Below are 25013 nucleotides of genomic sequence, written 5' to 3'. Positions count from 1 at the left end.
GAAGAATGTAGGCGCAGATCCAAAAACAGTGAAAAATATAATGATTAATATTTTAGGGATGAAAAAAGTTCACTTCAAATGGATCCCACATAAGTTGACTATAGAAATTAAAGCCAAAAAAGCTGCCATTGCTTCTGAATAATTTGAATTCCTTTCTAGTTCAAATGACTACAAACTAAGACACATATTGACGCAAGATGAAACCTGGATTTATTTTGTTAACGGGAGAAACTCGATGTGGATTGAATCTGGAGTGCAAAAACCATACAAACCCAAACAAACTATTGCCTCCAAAAAAGTAATAGTATCTGTTATATGGTCTATAACTGGTATCAAATCAATAACAATGCTACCGATAGGCCAAAAATTTAATCGAATTTTTTTTTCTGAAGTTGTACTTGGAGATTTGGCAAAAAGAATTTCAACGAATGGATATTTTTTGCATATGGATAACGCCCGGCCTCATTTGGTTCATGAAAAATTGAATGAATTGGGGATCAAAAGACTTCCGCAACCCCCGTTTTCGCCAGACCTCGCACCTTCTGACTTTTTTCTGTTCGGATATCTAAAAAAAATGCTCGAAGGTGAGGAGTTTGAAAATGAAGATCAACTTTTTCAAAAGGTTGAAACATTACTGTATAATATTCCTAAAGACACCTTCAGAGCCGTATATAATGAATGGATGAACAGACTTTTAATTACAATTGAAACTCAAGGTGAATACATATCATAATAAATAAACAAAATTTCTTTTACTTTTTTATTCATTAAAAAAAAGGCTGACGAACGCACTTTTTCCACCCCCTATAATTTTTACGAGTAATTATTTATTAAACCAAAAACCAGAAAAAATTTATTGTGCGAACGAAAGGAATTCACGTAATGTGAAAGTTTTGGTATCATTATCATTTTGATATCTTCTCATTATTGTTACTGCCTCATGATACGACATTGTACAACTCACATCCTTTGCCAAATCGAGGAGTCCTTCGACGTCCATTCTTCCTCCAGCGCTATATCTATTAAACAAATCCTTAGGCGTTTTCCCAGACGCTCTAATCGCAGCCCTTAACTTGTTCACTATTTCGAACAAATCCGCCTGAGGGAAGTTATCAGGGTCCGCCTCCATGTACGACAACGCGTATTCAGTTGCTTCGAGCAATTGGAACTTAATGTTATTCACAGTTATCACTTTCCCTACTTCGAAGTCTTGTGCCTTGAAGTATTCATTTGTATCAATGTTCTTCATTTTCGCTCTTTGTAAGAACTTACCGCCAATGATTCCGCTATTTCTTTGTTGTGGTTCGAATATTTGTAATGTATCATCACTTAAATAGAACGTAATAATAAATCGTCGTGATGCATCAACTGTATTTCGCGTGATCATTTTAGCATTGAAACGTAAAACTTGTCCCATTTTCGTAACAAGTTTAACTTGATCTTTAGGTGCAGGCTTCGGATGTAATGACATTACATTACGTATTGTATCTTCATCATTACCAATTAATGATGGCGGCGGAATTTCCATTTTAACTGTCGCTTTAGTTTTCGTTTGAGGAGGCTCAATCTTTTCCATCTCTTTATCAGTGAATCCATAGTTTTGTTTATACCAATTACGTGTATATGGATCACAGTCATAGATAAACATCGGACGATTTAATATGTTTATGGTGTACCCAATCTTAAGATCTAATGGACGATAGTAATGATCAGCAGACAAAAAACGTGGATCATTTTCACTTAATGGTAATACTTCTTTGGGAACTTGTGAACGTCGAACAAAAACTGGAAATGGATCACGGCCATCATTAGTTTTTAACACTTCGACAACTTCCATAGTGTCATCAGCTAAGAAATAATGAAGAACAAAGTTTCGAATGTTACCAAATGCATTTGTACGATCATCCCAATATGCATAAAATCGTAAGACATGACCATCATTAGATAAGAACTGTCGAAGCTTTAACATTTCGGGTTTGACAACTCCGCGTTGGCGATGTGTTTCGGCATATTCATTTAACATACGTTTTTGAATGTATGGATCATCAGGAACTGTGGAAAGATCTCCCATTGGACGATTGAGCTTTTCCATGAATTCACGTGTAAAGTCATCACAACTTGAAATGAAAAATGTACGGCCATATAATGTGAATTCACCACCAACAGTAAAATCAGCAATGGTGACATAGGAATCATCATCCTTACGAGCGCGATGTCGTCGGAGAAATGTGCCTTGTGGGATGCCAGAATTCTTTTGTTGTGGTTCAAGAATTTGAATTGTATCATCTTCAAGGAAAAATAAAATAGTAACATGACGAACCCTATAATTCTCAACTTGGCTTGAAAAAACAGGTTCTTTAAAGTAACCATAAAATCTTAATACTTGAGATCCAAAAGCTACCCATGCAGGAACTGTTTCTCCCGAACTTATGTTTTGAGAAGCATGAAATTGATTATAAACTGTAGTCGAAGAAATAGCTTCTTTAGGTGGTTGTTGTCCTGGAAGAAGAGTTCCACCAATTCCTGGTGCTGTTTCATTAATTGCAGGAACACCATTTTTAAATGTGAAGGCTTGGCTTTTATGAAATCGTGTTCGAGTTGGGTCTGGGAAAGTATAACCAGGAAGAAGAGGAAGACTCATTTTAATGTAACGTACAAAACGTACTTTAACGGTTCTTAAAGAAACTTTTTGAATTAAAAACGGTTATGCACCCAATCCTTTACCTAAAAAAATGAAATGCATTGGAAATTTGCGATTTTAAAGTCTTCTACCACGGCGACCGCCCTTACGACGTGTTGAATCATGTGGAAGTGGTGTAACATCTTCAATACGTCCAATCTTAAGACCTGCACGAGCTAATGCACGAAGAGCACTTTGTGCACCTTGGGCTGGAAGACGACGTGATGAACCACCTTTACCTGAGAACTTAATGTGAAGACCATCAATACCCATTGTCTTAAGACGTGCTGCAACCATTTGAGCTGCAAGCATAGCAGCATATGGCGTGGATTGATCACGTTGTGCTTTAACAACCATACCACCTGTAACTTTAACAAGTGTTTCTGCACCTGAAAGATCTGTAACATGAATGAAAGTATCGTTCTTTGTTGCATAAATGTGAGCTACACCAAGGGCAATCTCGTTTTGTGCCTTGCTTGGACCAACATAAGCTTCTTCCTTTGTTTTCTTTGTTGTTTGCTGTTTGGCTTCAACAGTTGGCTTAGACATCTTGTAAAAGGACGGCCAAACCGACAAATTGTATTGAAAACTAGCGGTTTTCTATAACGTATTCCCAAAAAAATCTTCTTCACCAAGAAAGGAAAACAAAAATTTTTAATCCAAACAAAAATAAAAATAATCTTGTGTGATGTTAAAAGCTTTGAATAATTAACTTGATACAAATTCATATGAAAATATAATTTATATTCTTTTATAATTTATTCATTTATATATATATATATACATATAAACTAGTATTTGGTGAATGGCCTGTGTCAATTTATGGAATGTTATTACCTATTAATGTTTATTTCATTTCAAACGATTTTTAAATTGAAATAAGCATTAGATGTTGTACTACATCTGATGGAAAGAGGACTTCCAGGTTTGATTTAGGAAATTTGAATTCTAGTTTTGACCAGATTTCAAATTTAAATTTTGTAAATAATCAGGATCTATCATATCTTCTAAAGCAGGCTCTCCTTCTATGTCAAATATTGCCTCAATAAATTCGAGTGTTAAAGGAATATGATCAAAGTCAATGGAAACATCAGGTAACGGTCTTCCGTATTTTAAAGAGAAATGTAGCCAAAAAAATGATGGAAGCGTGCTTATGTAAAAGTCAAAAATATCGTTTGGAACAAGATTGTAAATACGATCAGAAATCGTTTCAACATTGGAAAAATCCGAAGCCATTGCAAAAAGAAAGTTTCGGAATTGACTTAGCATTTCTGGTGGCAATTCATTGGCCTTTGCGAGAAGATCTTGTGTTGAATTTCCTGGTGGGAACATTATGTGAGAATGAAGAATTTTAAAGGCATTTTGCATAGCAACAAAATATGGAGCTGGCATTGTTGATGAAATACTGCCGAATTCTTTGGGTAAATCAATGAAAAACACTGAAAGTTCAAAGCAAAATTGTTGAGCATTAGTACAGCCTGCATTATGCCTGCGGAAAATATCAGATAAGTGTTGCTGCACTGGCGAAATATGAGGTACGATATTGTTGGGAAATATTTTGTTCCAAAAAATAATTCTTGTGGCTGCAGATTGCTTTTTTTCTGCTCCTTTCAATGCCTTTGTAGCTACGGTAATAATATTTGTAAGTTTAGCAATCCTTTCATTGATATGTTCTGTTCCTTTTTGCTTTTTTTTCCTCATCCCAAAAGAATTTCGTTCGTTAATTTAGGTCCACCCTCAAAATTGTCACTTTTAGTATACATATAACCTCAAAATGTCAAAACAAAATGACCAAGTACAAGTTCATCTAACTGTTCATCAAGACAATGAAGACCTTCAAATTGATTTTAATTATGATACAAAAAATGACAACATTGATGACGTTGTTAAAGATTTAGTCGAAAACATTAATTTAACTCCAAAAGAAGAAAAAGAACTAAAGGAGATGATATGTAAACAGATTGAAGCTGCTACGCATGAAAATGATGAATCTAGCGGTGATGAAATTGACGATCCCTCATATACAGAACTTCTCCAAAAACAAAGAAATCAAATCAATGAAATGAATGCTAGACACCTAGCTGAACAACAAGAGCTTATTCAAAGATTGACAAGAAACAATGATGATCTACTTATTTTTTAAATTTCAGATGAAAAACTTGTAAACCAAAAAAAATTGTATTAAAAATTTTCTTTTAAATAAAAGGTTCAAGCTTTTACTATAAAAATTTATAATAAGTGAATCTGTAAAGATTCATCATGTGTTCAGAAAATTAGTTAATTAAAAATTTGTAATAGCAAATTATTTATTTTTATAAAAAAGGTTATATCATAGATGAGTTAAAGGAATTTATGAAATACAAAAACAATTTATTTTGCTATTAGAGATAATTTCTGTAAATATTTAATAGCAATGTCAGCAGTAATCCTCTTTTCTAAGTCAGAAGTTGTCATTAATTTGATAACTTTTATAAGATTTTGTTCGATAGGAAGAGAATCGATTTGTTTCAGTGCAACTTTAGGATCATCCTTGAAGAAAGAAAGAAACCAAAGAGCTGCAGAATATATATCATCTTTGCGAGGATCTTTTTCGCATTTATCTTCGGGCGAACAGATGCTATTCGGAGTTAACGGTCGTTGACTGTCAATTTTTGCCGCTGAGTGAAATGATGAAAGAACAACGCGTGAAAAGTCAGGCGAAACCATAACAGAAGAACGACAAATCCACCCATGACAAATACCTTTTTTGTGAATTTTCTTTAAGATAAATAGAAGGGAAATCAAAAGATTATAAAGTTTTTCATGTGGAATTCTTTCGATATGTGATAAAAAAGGAAAAGGTTCATACGCGAGCGTAATAATTCCCATTGATGGGTTGCGTGTAATTCCAATGATTTTGATGATGTTTGGAATATTATTTAATTCATTTAAAAGAGATATTTCTCTACAAACAAGCTTAAATGGAATACGAGTGCAAACTTCAAGGATAGCTTCTTGGCCGTTCATTTTACCATGAAATAAAGATGACATATTTCCATGATAAATTAAAGATGAAATAGAAAAATCTTCCATTTCTCGAAACACTGGTTGTGTATATTGAATGTTTGAGAGTAATTCAAGGTTAATGTTTACATCTTTGTCATCAAACTCAGGGAAATCTTCTTCCTCAGACATCTATCGTATTTTCATATCACATGACTTATATCGACCGTTTATTCAAAAGTGCAATTTGCCTGACCAACTATAATGCAAACAAACTCAGTTAAATTCCATAATGGGTGATACTGATTTCTCTCTCACAACTTTCTCTTCAGGAGGTAAATTAGGACAAATTGAACATGCTCTCAAAGCTGTTTCCCTTGGTGGTCAATGTGTAGGTGTTAAAGCCAAGAATGGAGCAGTTATTGCGTGTGAATCAAAACCAATTTCTCCATTAGCTGAACGTAACACAAACATGAAGATTCAAGCTATCAACCCAAATGTTGGTTGCGTCTATAGTGGCGTTGTAACCGATTATCGTGTATTAGTCAAAAAAATCAGAAAAACAGCAATGAAATATAAGTTAAGATTTGGTGTTGAAATGCCAACAAGAGAAGTTGTCAAAGAAGCTGCTGCTGTCAATCAGAAATACACACAAAGTGGTGGTGTTCGCCCATTTGGTGTTTCACTCCTCATTATTGGTTGGGAAGATACACCAACTCTTTGGCAAGTTGACCCATCCGGTGCATTTTGGGCATGGAAAGCCACTGCTCTCGGCAAGAGAAGTGATGGATCAAGAACATTTTTAGAAAGAAGATATAATGATGACTTATCAGTTGATGATGCAATTCATACAGCTATTTCCACACTTAAAGAAGGATTTGATGGACAACTTACTGCAGATTTGATTGAAATTGGAATTGTTGATAAGGACCGTAACTTCAGAATTCTTTCAACAACAGACATCAAAGATTTTCTCACAGAAGTCTAAACGTAATTGCTCATTTAATCTTTTTTTATGTTATTTCAAATTTTAAATAAATGTGTCAAGAAATGTCACTTTTTAATTCTATCGTATAAACGTTCGATGGCAGTTTTGGAATTACAAACCGCATCCAAATGTTTTTCCTTATTCTTGAATCATTTGCATTTTTAATGATTTTAATCACAATGCTTATTGCACTTGGGTATTATACGTCTGAGTTGTTTGAAGAAAAAATGAAAGCAACTGTTAAATTTATCAAAATTTACATTATTTTGATTTTATTGTCTTCATTATTATTTATTGGATCAAGCTTCCCGATGTATGTAACGGCCTTTGTCTGGGCATCAAACGGATTTTTACTTTATTTTGTTTTTCACAAATTTCCTTTCATTACCAATGATCTCGGAGTTGACTTTTTAATGGGTATAATTTCTACGGTGTTTTCTGCTTTCTTCATGTTGTTTTATTTCCTTGGAAGTGATCATTCATTGTTTTTAAAAATGTCATATTTCATGTTTTATGTTTTATCAGCACCCACAATGATTATAACATCGCTCACTGCAGTTGAGGAAGTACATACTGTTCAATCAGAAAAACCAGATGATTCTTCTAACGAAAAAGAGAATCAGACATCAGTACAGACAAAGTCGGTCATGAAAGACGTTTTCTCTTCCCTCTTCAGAAAGGCAGAAGAAGTGCTCCCACATAGCGGAAATAAGTCTGACTAAAATCATGGAATAAAAAATAATATGCATTTTTCTTCTTTCATAATTTTTATAAAAATTTGTTCTAATTTTTCCAACTTATTGATCTATCAATAAGAAACAATTTCATAATCAACAATTTTCATTTGAATATTTAATATCAGTCTTGAAAATATTTTTCTTTAAGTGTATATTTGAAAATTCATTTTATCTAAACCATCCATGAGAATAATTTGTTATTTTTATTGATTTTCATATCATAATAACTTTTATTAAGATTCATTATTAATATTGAAAATTAGTGTCTGATCATAAGTTAATGATATGTATAAATATAATAAGATCCTAAGTCAAATCTAACATTAAATAAATTACATTTAAAAAAATATTTAATCATTAAACTTTTTTCGATTTTCATTAAGCAATGAATTTTTTTAAATAGAAACAAATTCAAATGCAGATTTAACATTATGATTTAAGGTTGCAATCCAAACGGTCGCCACCGAAAAAATATTGTTAAGAAATAAAACATTTTTTATTATGTACGGCTTTTGCAAACGCTATATCAAAAGCCTCTTTTACACCATCGCCTAACAAAGATGAACATTCAATATAATCAAAAGCGTCAATTTTCTTAGCCATATTAATTGCTGCATCTTTACTAATGGATTGATCTGGTGGGATGGATTGTTTTAGATCTGATTTTGTCCCAATAAGAAGAATTTCAGGTTTATGAAAAACACTTTTGATTTCAGGGTACCACTTCGTTTTAATTCTTTCAAAAGATAATTTGTCAACAATTGAAAAACAAAGCATAAAAATATCTGCTTGTGCATATGAAAGCATTCGGATAACCTCTAAAGAATCAGAAGGCGGGCAATCCCATGGAGCCCAATAATACATGGAATCATTAATAGTAATTTTTCCCTTGTAACCTTCAAAAGTTCGTGGAATATAATCTGTAGGGAAGTTATTATAAACGAACCTATGAATCAAGGAAGTTTTTCCTGTGGAATAATCACCAATAAAAACTAGTTTTAATAGTTCTTGGTGCCTAAGTTTCATATTAACAAACATAGTCAAATCTCATTGATTATCCAGTGGTTAAAAGTGGCGATTCCGGCTGAAAACATTTTTTTTCCTTTGTTTTAATTGTATTGTAGCTATATTTGATTTGCGTATAATATTTTTGTAAAAAACAAATAAATAAAAAACACATTTTAGGATAAAATCATTGAACTGCTAGAGAGTCAACATATGAAGGCCGAAGTCTCCTCTCTTTTCGTGACCTTTTATGCATCGTTGCAATCTTTAAATCAAATTTAGGAACAACTGGTGCTTCTTCTTCGTCACTAAAAAGTTGCTTAATGCAATATTGAAAAGATGGTATTTGTATGGCTTGAGCTCTCATTTCGTTTGCTAATGAAATTCTTGAATCGTTTGATCTATATACCCGATAATTTGGATGAAGTAAAAATTCAATTTGTATTTCATCATTCACCACAGACTCATCTATTGAGGCAGAACCAATAAGCCAGTTAATAAGATATTCATACCTTGGGCTTAAATTTTCTGAATCAAGCCCATCATTTACCCAAATTTGCAAAATGTTTGCATTTGGTTTAGTATGCGCTACCAACCCAACAATGTTTGAATGAAAGCTAATGTTTTTTTGAATCCATTCAACTGAAAAAAGACAAAAAGTTCGAATGGCCTGAACATTAGATGGAAAGTAAATTAAAAATCTTCCTCCTCTTTTATTTTCAGCATTTCCCCACTTGTTTTCTGTTCCTTCCCTAAAGAAAATAAGTTGAAAATTTGGTATTGTTAATTTTTTATCTAGAGACCCAAACTGTTCTAAAAATTCATTCTCGTCTGAAACCTTGGACCTAAAGTATTCTTCGTTTGACTTAAAATCACCAGATAAAGCTGAAAGATAAAAATTTCCCATTTATCTATTTGTAACTCAAAAAAAGTTTTTGCACTTTTAACTGTCTGGCCGAATTATGATAGAAAATCAAAATTCAAAAATATGCAATAATGATTTAAAGCAACAACCTAGCTTTATTTTTCCTACCTTCTAACCTCGAACAAACTATACTTAAGTAACAAAATTCACAAAATTTTGTTATATCAAATGAGCAAATTTATAATTATCATTCAAGTGATATTGAGAATCATCGTGTGAAATTTTTTTTTATATAATTCCTTCAATAGTTTAAGGTATAAAATTTTGTTAACTTTTATCGTAAAGTATTTATTTTACTACTAATAAGAAAATATTACACTTTTACGCCAATTTTTACTAATAAGAAGTTTAAATTACATTTGTAATCAGTAATAAAGATTAAATAAAATTCTTTAACAATATTTTTTTCTAAATCTTTTTGTGCATGTTTTTCAATGCCTTGAATAATGCCACTTCAAAAACCTGCTCCACACCATCACCTAACAAAGATGAACATTCAACATAATCAAATGCATTAATATCATGAGCCATATTAATTGCTTCATCTTTGCCAATGCATTGAGATGGGAGTATAGATTTTTTCAAATCTGGTTTTGTCCCAATGAGAAGAATTTCTGGTTTCTTCAAATTCGCTTTGATTTCAGGATACCACATCGTTTTAATTTTTTCAAAAGATAATTTATCAACCAATGAAAAACAAAGCATAACAATATCTGTACCTGGATAGGAAAGGACTCGGATATCACCTAGATTATAAGGCACGCAATCCCATGGTTGAATATTATACGTGGAATTATTGATAGTTAATTTAAAAAAAACCCGTAAAAATTAATGTATGATCTGTGGGGAGCTCTCCATAGATAAACCTATGGATCAAAGAAGTTTTTCCTATGGAATCATCTCCCAGAAAAAGGAATTTTATGCATGGGCTGTGTTTGGTTCTCTTCTTGGACATCGTCACTTTTCAGCATTTAAACAACTCTATCGTATAACGGTCGTCGGTGTAAATTTAAGCAAATTTCATACTTCAGCATCTTTATGCAAAACAATAATTCACAATAAGTAATCACTAACAAAAACAGAAAAAATTTTATTACCACATTTCAACATATTTTATTATACTCAAATCCATTGGTCCTCATCTTCCTTTATCAAACTATTAAATTCACTTCTTCGTGATTTCCTCCCTTAGTTGATGACGTATTATTATTTACATTAGATAAAGACTTTTTTCTGTTGTTTGTTTCTTATTTCTCTTCAACATAAATATTACCATTCCGACAATTATCAAAACTATCACAATAGCGCCGCATATAATACCAATTAACAATTCATTTGATCGAATTATCTTTTGCTGTAACATCAGTGACAACTAATGTATAAAAGTCAGAATAATAACTATAATAAGACGAATAATATATAACAGTGTAATCGTAACAAATGACATTTGTCGATATATAACTATAAGTGGATACAAATGTTTACAATGAAATTGTATTTATATATGTACTATAAAATGTAATCGAATGACTGAGTTAAAGTGAAAGAATGTGTTAAAGATAAAGTTACATCAGATGAATAAGCAACTGATGCAGTGAACGTATTTGACTTAGTGAATGTATCAATTTGTTTGAATGTGAGTGTTGGCGGGAGACATTCGTCAAGTGTTGTTCCCTTAGTAATTTCCATATTTCCAAATGTTTTAGAATGAATGCATCAGAGCCAATATTTCGGACGCCTTCATATAAAGTTATCGTTTCAAGTCCTGTACATTTATAAAATGCTTTACCACTAATGGTATTACATCGAATTGTAATATTATTTAATGAAATGCATTCTGCAAATGCTCCACCTCCAATTCCACTCATTAATTTATCTGGAAATTGGACATATTCTAATTTTGTACATGATGCAAATGCTCTACTATTTATAATTTCAACTGACTCTCCAATTATTAGTGATGTTAATAAAGGCCATTCTCTGAACACATTACTTTCAAGCTCTCCAACATTAATAATTATAAGATGTTCTGTAACATTCATATAATCATTTGAATAATCATTGGAATCGGATATTGTGAGTGTTTTTGTCTCTTCGTCATATGATTGCTTTGTATTAACAAAAAATATAATCATCAAAATCAAAAATATTTTGAAGTTTTGTTTATTTTTATAATAAATTAAATAACTTTTATAAAAATATTTTATAATAAGAAAAAGAATATTAAATATAATTAAAAATGAAAGAGATGATAATATTTATAACTTTCCTGATAAATCTTTTAATATGAGAAAAATAAATATTTGTTATTAGAATGATTTTTGTTGATATTTAACATATAATGAATATATTCGTTAGTAGTATGTTAGTTTGTTGTTACATTATTGTTTTTAGAATTTATATATATTATATTGAAAATATTTTCATCATAGAATGTGTGGGAAATAAAGTCAATGAAATGTATGCTGAAAGCACTAATGGGTATATATACTCACAATGTATACCATGAATTTATTTATTTATTATATTTATGATAATGATGAACACCAACCATAGGAGGCAGAAAAGCTACGAAATTTGTTAGAAATTGAATTCGTCACAATCGACTTTTTGAATTTAAAGTTTTCGATTTTAAATTCTTAAATTGAATATCTCTCAATTTTGAAGTAAAGTATAAATTTGCATTTTACCCCTTATTATGACGGTTATTTGATGGTGAAGTCAACAAAATAGTTTTCTCCATATTCTGGAATTATAAGATACATATCTTTGTTGGATCATCAAATGAATACGTGTTAACTAAATAGAATTGTAGGGATAAAATCTGAGAAACTCCTTGAACTCAACTTCGGCAATGTTGGCCAATTTCAATTTACTATTATTGAAAATTGACCAATGTTGAAAACTAAAGCCCGCTCGAACCCCATTTTTGAGAACACTCAAAATGAATTTTACCTCGACACAATTTTGAGAACGATAAAATCTATGCGGTTGAATAAATAGCGGTTGGCTGTTCCTACATGTTTTTTAATATCTTCTCTATTTTCGCAATTTCTAATTACTATGATTCTGAAATCATAGTAAAGGTAGCAGAAATGTTCAGTCCGTATGGAATGGAAATAGACAAATTTATTCAAGAATGTGTTGATGCTCATATAACAACAATTTCACTTCAATTTAAACAAGATGAAGACGACTATGAACAGGGAAATGAATATTCATTCAATTCTGGTACTCTATATTATCCAAGCAAGATTACATCCTATGCTACATTTTTTACGAATACAATTCCATCTGTTATCAAAGCTGCTCATGAAAAAGGAATTAAAATAAAAGCATGGGTTCCACAATTTCATGACTACCAAGCAATTCAAAAAAATTCTGAATGGCAAATGATTTATCAAACTAAAATTGGTCAAACAGGTCCATTTACAGGATCATCAGATCATGAAGAATATTTTGTTAATCCATGCAATCCAGATGTTCAAGCATATGAGTTATCGATAATCGAAGAAATTCTTACCAATTATGAAATTGATTCTATTGTTCTTGATTGGGTTAGATTTGATTCAAATCTCATGGATATGAGCACCACCAGCCTTGAATTATTTGAGAAATGGTGTAATGATAATGGAAAGGAATATATCAACCCAATCAATCTAAACCTCGACATTGAAGACGACGAAGGTTGTGAGTGGGATTTTCTTAGTGATAAATGGAATCCTTTTCGAACATCAATTATTTCATCATATGTCACAAAAGTTCGAGAAGTTGTCAATCGAGTAAGACCAACATGCCAACTTGGTCTTTATTGTTTAGATCCTCTTTGGGATGAGCTTGGAGTTGATTTATCACTTTTTAAAAATGATATTGATTTCGTATCACCAATGGCTTATTTCAATGATTTTGGTGAACAACCGAATTGGGTTTATAGTGAAGGTGGAATCACTGATCTGGTGGTTCAAAAAGTCATTGGAAGTAATGCGAAAGTAATTCCGATATTTGATAAAAATTGGAAAGATAGTGAATACGAAGAAATTATGAAAGGACTTCGAACAAACTATCCCCAAATAACCGGAATTGGAATGTTTAATTATATTGCATGGACATCGGAAAATTTTGACACCATAAAGAAAGTGTCTGAAATGCAACAAATCGAAGAAGAAACAACAATAGAATCGACAGAAAAAGTTTCTGAGTCACAAAGTGAATCAGAAGAAATAACATCCGAAGTACAAAATGAAACAAAAGAAGAAAAATCTGAAACAGAAGAAATAACTTCTTCTGATGTCCAAAGTGGAACAGAAGAAACGAAAGAAGAAGAGAAGTCATTAGAAATAACTTTGGATACAGAAAGCGAAGAAATAGATAATAACGATTCTTCAAATGATGCTATTGTAATAGGATGTTCTGTTGCTGCTGCAGTGGTCGTTATTGTTGCTGTGGTTGTTACAACTGTTGTGTGCTGCAAGAGAAGAGCTAAAGAAAGTGTTGATGTTAGTATTTAATATAAATAGACATAAATTCGGACTTTTTAAGTGATAATAATTTTGTGTTTTCAAAATGAGTTGTTTTATTTGTAATATTTAAAAAAAAAAAAAAAAAAATGAAAATATTAATCTCATTACGTTGAACCCATCTTCTCAATTTCATATATTAGGAAGACAAGAAATGGATCAATCTGGAAGAAAATATTGTGCTTGGACAAAGAAAGAAAATGAATTACTTATAGATCTGAGCAGCGGCTTTGGTGGTAATCTCAATAAATCGATGAAATATTATTCTTATTGCTCTCCAGAGTCAAAAAAAAAATAACAAGAATGACCGTTAAGTGAAATTTTTAACTTCGCTTCGCTATTTTTTGTGATAATAATTGGTCGGAACGACTCTATGTCTTTTCAATATATAAATAAACTACAGAATATTTTCGAACATCGGGTCATTCAATTTTTTTACATTTAATTGAATCCGAATATTTTCATAAGAAAAACCGTGAGAGTTCGAAGCTTTTTAACGGTTTCTTATGAGATGGAAATATACGCAGAAGATGAGCCAATCTCTCATTTATTACTGAAATTATTATCAAAGCCCATTGCTCAAATCATACAATCTTTAATTGATAGATATCCTCAAAGTTTTTCAAGAGAAGAGAATATAATAAATAAATTTTCATATAAATATTTCCTACAATATCAATTTCATAATGATGAAATCACAAAGAGAATGAATGAATACTGTACTCTTGCCCGTGTTCATCCAAAAGAATATTCTTCATTAATATTTTTATTTTTTCCGAAAATATCTTTAAACTTATCGAATCCATTTGTATCAGAAGCTCTTTTTAAGTACACGTACATAAGAGAACTCCTATCCAGTTGTAGTATTTTTCCAGCCAGGGCTTCAATGATATATATATCACATTATATCTTATCAGATTTTTTTTATAATCTCATCAGTAAACTTACAGACCCTAATCCAAAAGACATAGAATTTATTTATACCAATATTAAGCAATATTTATTTGATGATTTAGATGATGATAATTTTAAGCGAATCTTAAATTTATCAGTTGATAAATGGTCAAACATCTTTTCACTTATCTCAAAGATAATTCCTGAGATCGTTATTGAAGATATTAATTTGAACTTCCAACAAAATTTAAAGTCAGATTGTGTCAAATCTTCAATTTTTATTAAATTATATTCCAAGATATATATACCGATTAGTAATGTAACTGACCTAATTCCAGCCATAAATTATATTCTCGAGAATTATATGACCACCAAATCACATCTAATTAAAAAAGGAAATCAAATTATACAAAATTTCTTAAGTTATTCATTAAAATGTCCACAAACCATTGAGTTACAAAACCTTAACATTAAAATCATGAAAACATTCGATGGGTTAACGCAAAACAGCAAATTTTCTTTTTATTCGACATTAATAATGTTTTCAAACAATGAACAAACTGCAATTAATGTTGGTAATTATCAAGAATTATTAAATGTATTTAAACAATTTTCTCGAGGCACACATAAAATCAATGATTTATTATTATCATTAATTCAAATATTAAAAGGAAATGATTTTTCTACTACATATTTACCGACTATATTTGATATCATCACAAAAAATTCTGATAAATTCAAAAAAAACCAAATTGTTTTAAGCGATTTCTTAACAGCTTTTGTATCAAAACCAGAACCAGTACATTTTGTATCATTTGTACAACATCAATATAAAATTCTTTTAGAAGATAATTTTTTTAATAAAAATCAAGATGCAATTTTCCAATTTTTCATTAATGCTTTAATGCCTAAAACAGGATTTCTACAAAATATTAAACTCAATTTAAGAGATCCAATTCTAGAAACATTTAAACAAAAGATATATGAAATTTGTGAGAATTTTATATGTTCTTATAAGAATAAAGAAAATTCTTTTGCTTTCGCAACAAATAGTTTTATCGATTCATTATCTCAAAGTAATTTCGAAGATGAATTAGCTAAAATAATTACAAATACAATGATTTTACCAATTCAAGAATTTGATGATAAATATATTCAAAGTGAAATAAATCAAATATCTTCAAACTTAATGCAAAATGATTTTTCATATCTTTTTAATGATTCCAAAGGATTAAATTCGATTTTTTTGATAAAAAAGGAACAAGAGACAATAATGAAAGCAATTTTATTATATTTAATTATATGTGAAAATTTTGATGAAAAAGAATCAAAAAAAATATTAAATAAAATTTTATCGTTTATCTTTTCTGAGTCTTCATATTTATCAGCTTTTGTATTACGTTGGATTCAAGCGTATATCATTAAAACAAAAGATAGAAATATCTTTTCGACATTTTTATCAAACCAATTAACTTCAACATTTAATGAATTATATATATTTGGTTATGCAATGCTCTTCATAATACAAGCGTATGTATATTTGGGTATGAAATTAAAAGAAAATGATATTTCTTATTTATATTCATGGCAATTTGTATTAATTTCAAGTCCTGTTCCACAAATTCGTGAAATTGGTTTTAAACTTTTTAAAGTTTCTATTCCAATTATTGGAAACAAATTAAATTTTTATAATTTTTTAAAAGAAAATACTTTAGAAATTTCGAAAATTTCTTTTAATAAATTTAGTTCATTATTTACATGTTTAAATACGAAAATATTTAAACCAAAAATTAATATATTTAATGTATCGAAATCGAAATCATTTTTATTATATTTCATCTTTTTAACTTCAGCATTACAATTATTACAAGAAAAGAAATTAAATATTTGGAGTGATAATTCTACAAGGAAAATATTCCAATATATGGTAGTTACAATAATTAAAGAGAAATCTTCAACAGAAAACATTATTGATAATCAAAAAATATTTTTTGTATTAAATTTATTGTTAATAAGTATATACATTGAAAATAAACCATCAAATAATAAAATTACATTTTCACAAATTAAATATATTAATGAAGCTAAAGAATTAATTTTAAAGTTGAATTATAATAATGATGAATTATTAACTTTTAAATTACAATCATTAATATATTCTTCATTTTTTTATGCAATTGATTCATTAAATCAAATTCCTTCGAATATTCCTTTAACTGATATTTTAGATTTATATTCATTTACTTATACAATTCGAATGTTTATAAATTTAAATGTTAAAATTGATATAAATTTAATACAATATAAATTTAGAACAATAATAAACTTATTAAAAACTAAGAAAATTATTTCATTGAATTGTAATTTTAATATAAATGAAGATTATCTTAAAGAAAATCAAAATGAAATTATATTATTAATATTAAAAGAAATGATAAATTCATTACATAAAATATTTAAATCGTTAAGAAATAATTCACTTGTTTCACTAAATATACCATTTTTACTGATAAAACAACCTAAAAAAATAATAGAACATCCATTTAAAGAAAAAATTTGGTTTTTGTTTTTATATAAACTTTCATCAATTCAAACGATATTAGATTTATCAAAAATATCTAAAAAGACATTTTCAATTTATAGTTCATTTTCTAAAATACCAAAAGAATGTATAAAAGATATATTAAAATCGATATATTATATTAATTCGAAAGAAATGTATAAAAATTTGTTAATTAATAACTTAGAAACAATATTTTTACCATTATTAAATAACTCACATTTAAATTATTTGTTTTGGATTTCGATTTGTAATTTGTTTTCTGAGCCGAAAGATATTAAAAATGATTTACGCAAATTAAAAACGAAAATCATTTTATGGGATGAAAAAGAAAAAGTTTTTATTTCATTGATTTATAATAACATTGGATCAATATTATCATTATCTTCATTTTATATTACACATCAAAATTATCAAATACGGAAAGTTACATTTAAGATTATATATCATTTAGCTTTATTTGGTTATATTAATTCATATCCTTTTAGTGATAAGTTTATTAATATAATAAATTCAATGAAAATTTCATCTTCTTATGATACATCATTACCAGAACTCACAAAAATGAATAAAATTGCTTCAAAAGTTTTTTATTTTTCATCGGAACAATTCTTATCGAAAGTGTTCCAAATTCTTTTATGTAATGAACATGTTCAAACTTATTTAATGAGTATTATACAATGGTTTGGTAACATTCGTTTATCAGAAGTTAATACTGGTATAGTACCAAATGTACCAACTAATTTTCGATGTTTTTCATCGATATCATTTTTATCATCATTATCTAAAACAGGTTATATTGATGATACTAAATCACATTCATCACAAACGACTTTATCGAATATTAATATGTTAATAATCGATAAAATCGCAAGTAATGATCCAAAACTTTTATTTAATTTTTTGATTTCTTCTCATATTGAAGCTAAATCAATCATTGTTTATTTAGCACTTCAATATCAAAAAGAAATTATTCCGATTTTAATTGATATTTTATCATTTGATTTTTATTTGTTTAAGTATCAAAATCATGAAGGTGATTATGATCAAATATTATCATTAATATTAAATGTAATTTTATCACTTTTAAAAGAGAACTCTTCGATTTTTATGAATTATTTACATTTACTTTTTACTTTTTGTTTTACAAATTTACAAAAGTTTCCAACATCAAAAGAAATCATTGAAGAAATTTGTAAAATTTTAAACGTGAAAATAATTATAAAATGTTTATATAAGTTTAATGAAAAAGAATTAATGGAAATGTTCGATATGTCATTTAAATGGATGATATCTGATTTAAGGATATCACATTCGAATGCTTCAACGTTATGGAATCAAATCTTAAAAATATTTTCTAATGATAATAAAATTGATTTTGATTTCATTAATAAATCTGAAATTGAAATTAAAGATAATAAATATTCCGAAATAAATTCACAATATAATATATTAAAGATCGATCAAATTGATGAATCTTTTCAAAATGAAAATGAAAAAATATTAAATGATATTAATAAAGAATTTGAAAATGAAAATTTAACTAAGAAAAAATTAAATTTCGATTTTAACTTATTACAAGAAAATTATAAAGAAAAAATTGATATTATGTCGAATTCGATAAGTGTTTTATGTTCATTAATATATCAAAGAGGTTCACCAACACCAATTTCACCATTTCTTTATGAACATTTATCATTATTATTAATATCAAGTTCCAAGTTAAATATAAATTTAGAAAATCCTGAATCAAGTCCATTATTTTATTCTGTTAAATTTTTGCAATGTAACTCTATACATTTATTTCCGATATTTCAAACTTCATTATATATATTAAATATATTTTTAGATGATGAGAAATATTATGAAATATTACGAAACATTAATAATGTTTTTGATGAAATTTTCATAAATATTATTACCGCTGATTTAACAATTCCTATAATTTCTTGTGTGTTTAAATGTATAATTGAACTTTTATTACATAACTTTAAACCTTCTGATTTAAATATGGTAATATTTTCTATTTTGCCATATTTATTAAATAATAATAAAGAAATGGAATTAATCGAAAAAAATAATATATATAAATTCGATAAAACATTTAAGGAAATGATAAAAAACTTTTTATATAATACATCACCTGAAAATTCTTTTATTATTTTCTCTTTTTATATGAAAATTACATCGATTGAGCCTAAAACTTATTTAAAAACTGTGTTTGAAATCTTAAATGTGTTTTTGGAATCTTATGAGAAAAAATCTTCTCCAATTTCATTGTCTGTGTTTCATCCATTATTATCAATAATAATTGATCATGGAACACCTGAAATGGAAGAAAAACTTTTGTCTTTCTTTGAGAAAAACTCTGTTCCTTTAATACCTAAAATTAATGAGTATCCATTGTTCCCTAATATTAAATTAGAAAATGAGTTGTTACAAATTAAAGCGCCGATTCTAATAAATGATAATTGGTATAACGAGTGCCAAATTTGGGAATTAATACAAAATCAAATTTCCCAAATTTCTTTACCACAATTTTCGAAAATGAAATCACAATATGTGAAATCGAATTCGAATAAATTGTTCCAACAAAATATAAAAAGTGAAAATTACGTGTTGGATAAAGAAAAGGCAAAACAAAGAATTGATCAAAGATGTTCTACATTTAATATGGCGGAAATTATTACAAAAGAAAAATGTACTTGTATACAAATCATCGGAACTGACGACTTTAGAATTATGCCGGATGAAATAACTTAAATATTTGTATAAATAATGCGTTTTTTGATATGATTAATAAATCTTTCTTTAAAAAAAAATATATTTTTCGATATTTTTATGTTACAAATGTAAATATTTTCGATAAAAAAAATTGAAATATAGATTTTTTTTCAAGAAATTACTGCATTAGCGAGATGAGAAAAAAATGATATTGAATTAGACTGCCATGAAAAACATGTAAGCCAACAACAAAATTTTAGATATATCAATAATTTTAAAAAAGCTTGTTAGCAAATAGAAATTCTTACATATGTTCAGTTACAAAAATATGAATTAATTAAAATATGTAAAGAAAATTGAGAAAAAAGATTTTTTCGTGTTCACGTTCTCCTTCGTGAAGTGAGAGAAAATTACAAATTAAATCGAAAAAAATTTTATTAAATATATATTTCTAAATTTGTTCTCTATGAATATGTCACAGTGTAGGCGTGGGTTATATTAATGTGTCGGTCTACAGGTTTCCCCTTCAGTCTAAAAAATTCATTGCTCATCGAACCATTTTAATATTTGTTCTGCGCAATTACTAATGAATTCATTTTCACTATTTACGCATTCGTTTGCCATATTAATTATTTGTTGTTTCTGTTCTTCTTTAATTTCATATATCGAATTTGGCTGAGAGTTAAATATTACGTCTGACAAACTCCTTAACGCGACAATAATTATTTCGTCTCCAAAATCATAAACATTTGACATGACATCAAATATATCGCCATATAAAACGGAAAATTTGTCTTCGATTTTCCTTAAATTCGCAAAGCCATTCCACAGAACATTCATTGCCATTGATTGCTTTTCGTAACTACAATCAGATCTCAGCAAGTAAAGAAATGGTTCTGAGTTAACCAACAAATACATAAACTCTCCTTGTAATGATATTTGAAGATACAACAGAAGAATATCCGATTGGAATTTGGAGTAACAATAAATAATATAATTTGTTTGAGTTAATGGAATTTTGAATATTTGTCGCGGATCAAATTTTATAATTTGGAGAATAAATCGCGCTATATAACCAAAGCTTTTTTCATACATGTTATCTCCAAACTTTTGAAGATAAAAATCTTGAAAATTATGCGGAAAAATTATTTCTGTAAATCCTTTATCACATAAATCACAGAGAATTGGTAGTGTATATTCTGAAATGTGAGAATCAAACATAAGTCCTTGAATATAATTTACCATTTCTCCAATGTGTACTTCAATAACATTAGGTTCGAAATTCCGAACAAAGGAATCAATGATTTCAAAAACCATGGCGGTTATTTCAAAGCATGTTGATCGTTCAATTGAAAATTCAAAAATGTGAAATAAATGAATTAAAAAATCTGTTTCAAGGCAAAAATTATGTGTTTCTTCAGCTTCAATGATTTTGAGAAAAATATTAAGAATAAGAATAATTGGTTCAACAGGAGTTTCGGATTGAAAAAACGAAAATAAATATTCTATTGGATTTGAAGAAATAAATTGTAATAAACAATCTCTTGATTTGAAAATTGCATGGACAATTATCCGTAAAGCTATGGTCTTTGCATTGTCATCTGAATTCTGGAGAATATTGATAAATGTTAAAAGAAATTCAGTCTTTATGATAAAATTTGTAGGTATGCGCTGGACCTCTTTAACAAGTATATCAATTTCTGAAAGTATTTTATAAAAATCATCTATTTCAGCAAATTGATTGATTTTCAGAATTTCGATATCATTATATAAACCAGAAACTTGGCTTGCCTGAAGTTCTTCCACTGTGTTACTTTGATTTATCCATTGCTTTTGAGAGTTTTTGATCAAACCCTTTTTTCTATCTTTAAAATTCATTTTTAAACGTTCTTTTGATAAGAAAAAAAACGGTTTCGTAAATATTAGAAAGCAGCGGAACACTTCATAATGCAATTTAAAAAACATATGACATTGATGCATAAGATTTTTTGATTATAATCAATATTTTTCATTTAAAGACTCTATGCTATTTTATACAGCCCTTATTTTGTCATCTATACATATTAGAATAATTAATCAAAAAATGTTATTAATAGTCAAGATATATTTATTATTTATTCTGATAATTTCACAATAATATATGGAAATTATTAGCATCTAATCTTAACATAGTTAAATTATTTTTCATACAAGAAGAAATAAATATGAATGCTAAAAACGTTTAATTGTTTAATTTAAAATTTATCCAACAAAAATGAAATAATAAAAAACTTTTTTTTTTGATTTCATTTAATATTTATCTTGAACATATGCTCCAGCATATTTACTCTAAATAATGGCTAAAAATTCATAATTTATTAAATCAGAAATCTGGCTGATTTCTATTTACCTCTATAATTTTCCTAAACATTTCAACCGATTGCCTTGGCTTTCTTTCTTGAGTATTATAATCCATTTCATATAACCCAAATCTCATATCTAATCCTTCAGCCCATTCATAGTTATCCATCAAAGTCCAATGTGTATAACCCATCAAAGGCACTTCTTCTGCCAGCATGCTTAAGTGAAGTAATGACTCCTTTGTGAACCATTGGCGCTTCGTATCTTCTTTGTCAGCAGCGCCATGTTCCGTTATCATTACAGGCAAATTCTTTTGTTTATTAAATTTCTCGTGTAACCATTTGGTGATTCCTGCTAACGATGAAGGCAACATTCCCCATCCCATATCATTCGTAGGCAAAAATCGTTCGCCATATGTTAGGAATGGTACTGTGTTCCCATTTAGTTTAGACCATTCTTTAGGATTTATTGATACAAATGCAACGTAATAATGATTTAATGAGATGTAATCTAATGTACCAATGATGTTATCGAATTCTTTCTCCATCCATAAAAAGCGTAATTTCCCTGTCTCGAAAATACTAAACCCAATCCGTGAATAAGAATTTAAATAATAAGCAATGATGTGCTCAATTAAACTCCATTTATGAACGGGAACAAATGGAACAATGTTCTTAGCGTATGAAACTTTGGCATTAGGATTATATTTCCGAATAAGATGATATGCATTAGCATGACATTGCATTAAGTTATACATGGCTTGGAACATTTCCTTTAAGCTTTTTTTGCCGGGTGGATGTAAACCACTAAAAAGTGCTGTGGCAACAAAGCCAAATGGCTCGTTAACTGTGTTATATAAGTTAACTAATGAGCCAATGTTACGTAAAACATATTCAACATATTCCCCAAAACGTGAGACAAATTCATCACTCATAACACTACCTCGTTCTTCAAGCCATGCTGGATGCTCAAAATGCCATAGAACTAGTAATGGTTCAATGCCACTTTCTTTGAGTTTAATAATGTTTGCACGATAAATATTCATAACTGAATCATCAAAATAACCAGGTCGTGGATTAATACGTGACCATAATAAGGAAAAGCGATAGAAATTGCAGTCAAGATGTTGTATAAGTTCAATGTCTTGAATAAAACGTGAATATCCTTGGCATTTTTCATCGGCAGTAGGAGCACGTTGGCGTCCATTTTCATCATATTGTTTTTCCCAAAGCTTCCAATTAGATGGTGGACAATTTTCTTCAATTTGATAAGCAGCTGTTGAAACTCCAAAATTAAATCCTAACGGAAAAATTGGATCTGCATCTGGTACACTTTGTTGTGAAAAATGTGGAATTGTTGATCTTAGTTGTTTTAAAAGATAATGTCTTAATAAGAATAATAAAATGAGAAAAGTTATAAAAACCAGAAGATCCATTATGGCAGTTTATTCTAAAGTTTACAAACCTGAAGTTAAATGGATAATTTCGATAAATAAACGGTCTCTTAACGTACAAAAATTCATGTTGGCAATGATCAGAATACCACGAACAAATTTCTTCAACAATTTATTATGTTTCCAATGGACCACAGTTTATTTTCTTTTTTATCGAAAACAAGTGTTAAATTAAAAACCCATATAAATTGTTTTATTCATTTTATTCGCCAATACTTAAATTAGTAATTTTTCTAACAAAAAGTATGGCCATCAATAAAGTCATCAAAAACAACACAAACAATGTAACTTTCGAAACACTTTGTTGATGTGTATTAATCTGTAAGGATTTCTGAAATCTAGTTGGAACATTTCTCCGAGGTTTCTTTTGTGATATTTTGATTGGCGTGACTTCTTCAATTGTTTTTTCTTCTTTATCAAAGATTTTCTTGATGGATTCAATTTTTTCGGTCTTTTCAGATTGTTTCACATAAGGATAAACAGCATCAAAAATCTCGCGTGCTTGTCCCCAATATGAACATGTATACTTTTGTTCATGTTTCGTATCAAATGCTTCGATCAGCCCATCAATAAAATCTTTTGCCAATTCTTCTGTCAAAAACCTCTTTCGCTCAAAAAGCTGGAAAAGTGCCAGCACTGAATTGTGAAGAAATGAATTTGACTGAAAACGGAAAAAGTCCTTTGAAAGTTTTGAGACGACTTTGGGCACATCGGAGCCCATCGATCTGCCGTAAAACAACATCTTGCTAAAGATGACAAGAGACGTGTTAACTGGTTCTGTGAATTTATCTGATGTGAGAATAATGTTGACAAAGTCTGATCTACGTAACGTGATTGCTGCTTCAATCGATTTCCAGTCAGAATTACGATTGTTACTCATGGCATTAGACTGAATGGAATAAAGGAGATTAAGGCACTGTCGGTTACGTGTATTTATTGAAAAATCTAAAAATTGATCAATTAAATTGTCTTTTGTTAAAGAGGCAGCAATACTAGACCCAAGACCATTGTCAAGACACACTAATAAGAGCCTTTGAGAATTAAGATTGAGTTTGGAAGTACCAATAATATTTTTACATATTATATCAAAAAAATTAACGTCAAGGAGTATGGAAAAAAGTCTTTGCCCTTGCGTTTGAATAAGATTACTTATATAATCACATGCTGTTTCTTTATCACATTGCTCTAATAATAAAGGGAAAAAATTT

At 29.0% G+C, this 25013-nt stretch overlaps 9 protein-coding genes across 9 annotated transcripts; 3 read left to right on the top strand and 6 right to left on the bottom strand.

Moving 5' to 3' along the window:
• Window positions 1-853: 853 nt before the first annotated feature.
• On the bottom strand, window positions 854-2641 carry GO595_006514 (EF-hand domain-containing family member C2; the record flags this gene model as incomplete). Its single annotated transcript, XM_067919876.1, has 1 exon — window positions 854-2641. The coding sequence occupies one exon, from the start codon at window positions 2639-2641 to the stop codon at window positions 854-856; it is 1788 nt and encodes a 595-aa protein (XP_067773392.1).
• A 117-nt stretch (window positions 2642-2758) lies between these two features.
• On the bottom strand, window positions 2759-3229 carry GO595_006513 (40S ribosomal protein S14; the record flags this gene model as incomplete). Its single annotated transcript, XM_067919875.1, has 1 exon — window positions 2759-3229. One exon carries the CDS (start codon window positions 3227-3229, stop codon window positions 2759-2761), a length of 471 nt encoding a protein of 156 aa, XP_067773391.1.
• A 399-nt stretch (window positions 3230-3628) lies between these two features.
• Window positions 3629-4381, bottom strand: GO595_006512 (uncharacterized protein; the record flags this gene model as incomplete). The annotated part of the gene is made up of 1 exon (XM_067919873.1): window positions 3629-4381. One exon carries the CDS (start codon window positions 4379-4381, stop codon window positions 3629-3631), a length of 753 nt encoding a protein of 250 aa, XP_067773390.1.
• Window positions 4382-5050: 669 nt separating this feature from the next.
• Window positions 5051-5854, bottom strand: GO595_006511 (CMGC family protein kinase; the record flags this gene model as incomplete). Its single annotated transcript, XM_067919872.1, has 1 exon — window positions 5051-5854. The coding sequence occupies one exon, from the start codon at window positions 5852-5854 to the stop codon at window positions 5051-5053; it is 804 nt and encodes a 267-aa protein (XP_067773389.1).
• Window positions 5855-5954: 100 nt separating this feature from the next.
• Window positions 5955-6650, top strand: GO595_006510 (Proteasome subunit alpha type-2; the record flags this gene model as incomplete). Its single annotated transcript, XM_067919871.1, has 1 exon — window positions 5955-6650. The coding sequence occupies one exon, from the start codon at window positions 5955-5957 to the stop codon at window positions 6648-6650; it is 696 nt and encodes a 231-aa protein (XP_067773388.1).
• A 413-nt stretch (window positions 6651-7063) lies between these two features.
• On the top strand, window positions 7064-7372 carry GO595_006509 (Transmembrane adaptor Erv26; the record flags this gene model as incomplete). Its single annotated transcript, XM_067919870.1, has 1 exon — window positions 7064-7372. One exon carries the CDS (start codon window positions 7064-7066, stop codon window positions 7370-7372), a length of 309 nt encoding a protein of 102 aa, XP_067773387.1.
• Window positions 7373-12412: 5040 nt separating this feature from the next.
• Window positions 12413-13825, top strand: GO595_006508 (family 10 glycosylhydrolase; the record flags this gene model as incomplete). The annotated part of the gene is made up of 1 exon (XM_067919869.1): window positions 12413-13825. The coding sequence occupies one exon, from the start codon at window positions 12413-12415 to the stop codon at window positions 13823-13825; it is 1413 nt and encodes a 470-aa protein (XP_067773386.1).
• An 8549-nt stretch (window positions 13826-22374) lies between these two features.
• Window positions 22375-23787, bottom strand: GO595_006507 (glycoside hydrolase family 1 protein; the record flags this gene model as incomplete). The annotated part of the gene is made up of 1 exon (XM_067919868.1): window positions 22375-23787. The coding sequence occupies one exon, from the start codon at window positions 23785-23787 to the stop codon at window positions 22375-22377; it is 1413 nt and encodes a 470-aa protein (XP_067773385.1).
• Window positions 23788-24007: 220 nt separating this feature from the next.
• Window positions 24008-24685, bottom strand: GO595_006506 (uncharacterized protein; the record flags this gene model as incomplete). The annotated part of the gene is made up of 1 exon (XM_067919867.1): window positions 24008-24685. One exon carries the CDS (start codon window positions 24683-24685, stop codon window positions 24008-24010), a length of 678 nt encoding a protein of 225 aa, XP_067773384.1.
• Between the last annotated feature and the right edge of the window lie 328 nt (window positions 24686-25013).

The sequence above is a fragment of the Histomonas meleagridis genome (assembly GCF_020186115.1).
Source record: "Histomonas meleagridis strain 2922-C6/04-10x chromosome Unknown contig_44, whole genome shotgun sequence".
Taxonomy (NCBI): domain Eukaryota; phylum Parabasalia; order Tritrichomonadida; family Dientamoebidae; genus Histomonas; species Histomonas meleagridis.
The sequence above is the reverse complement of the archived record's forward strand: the minus strand, read 5'-3'. Positions and strand labels throughout refer to the sequence as shown.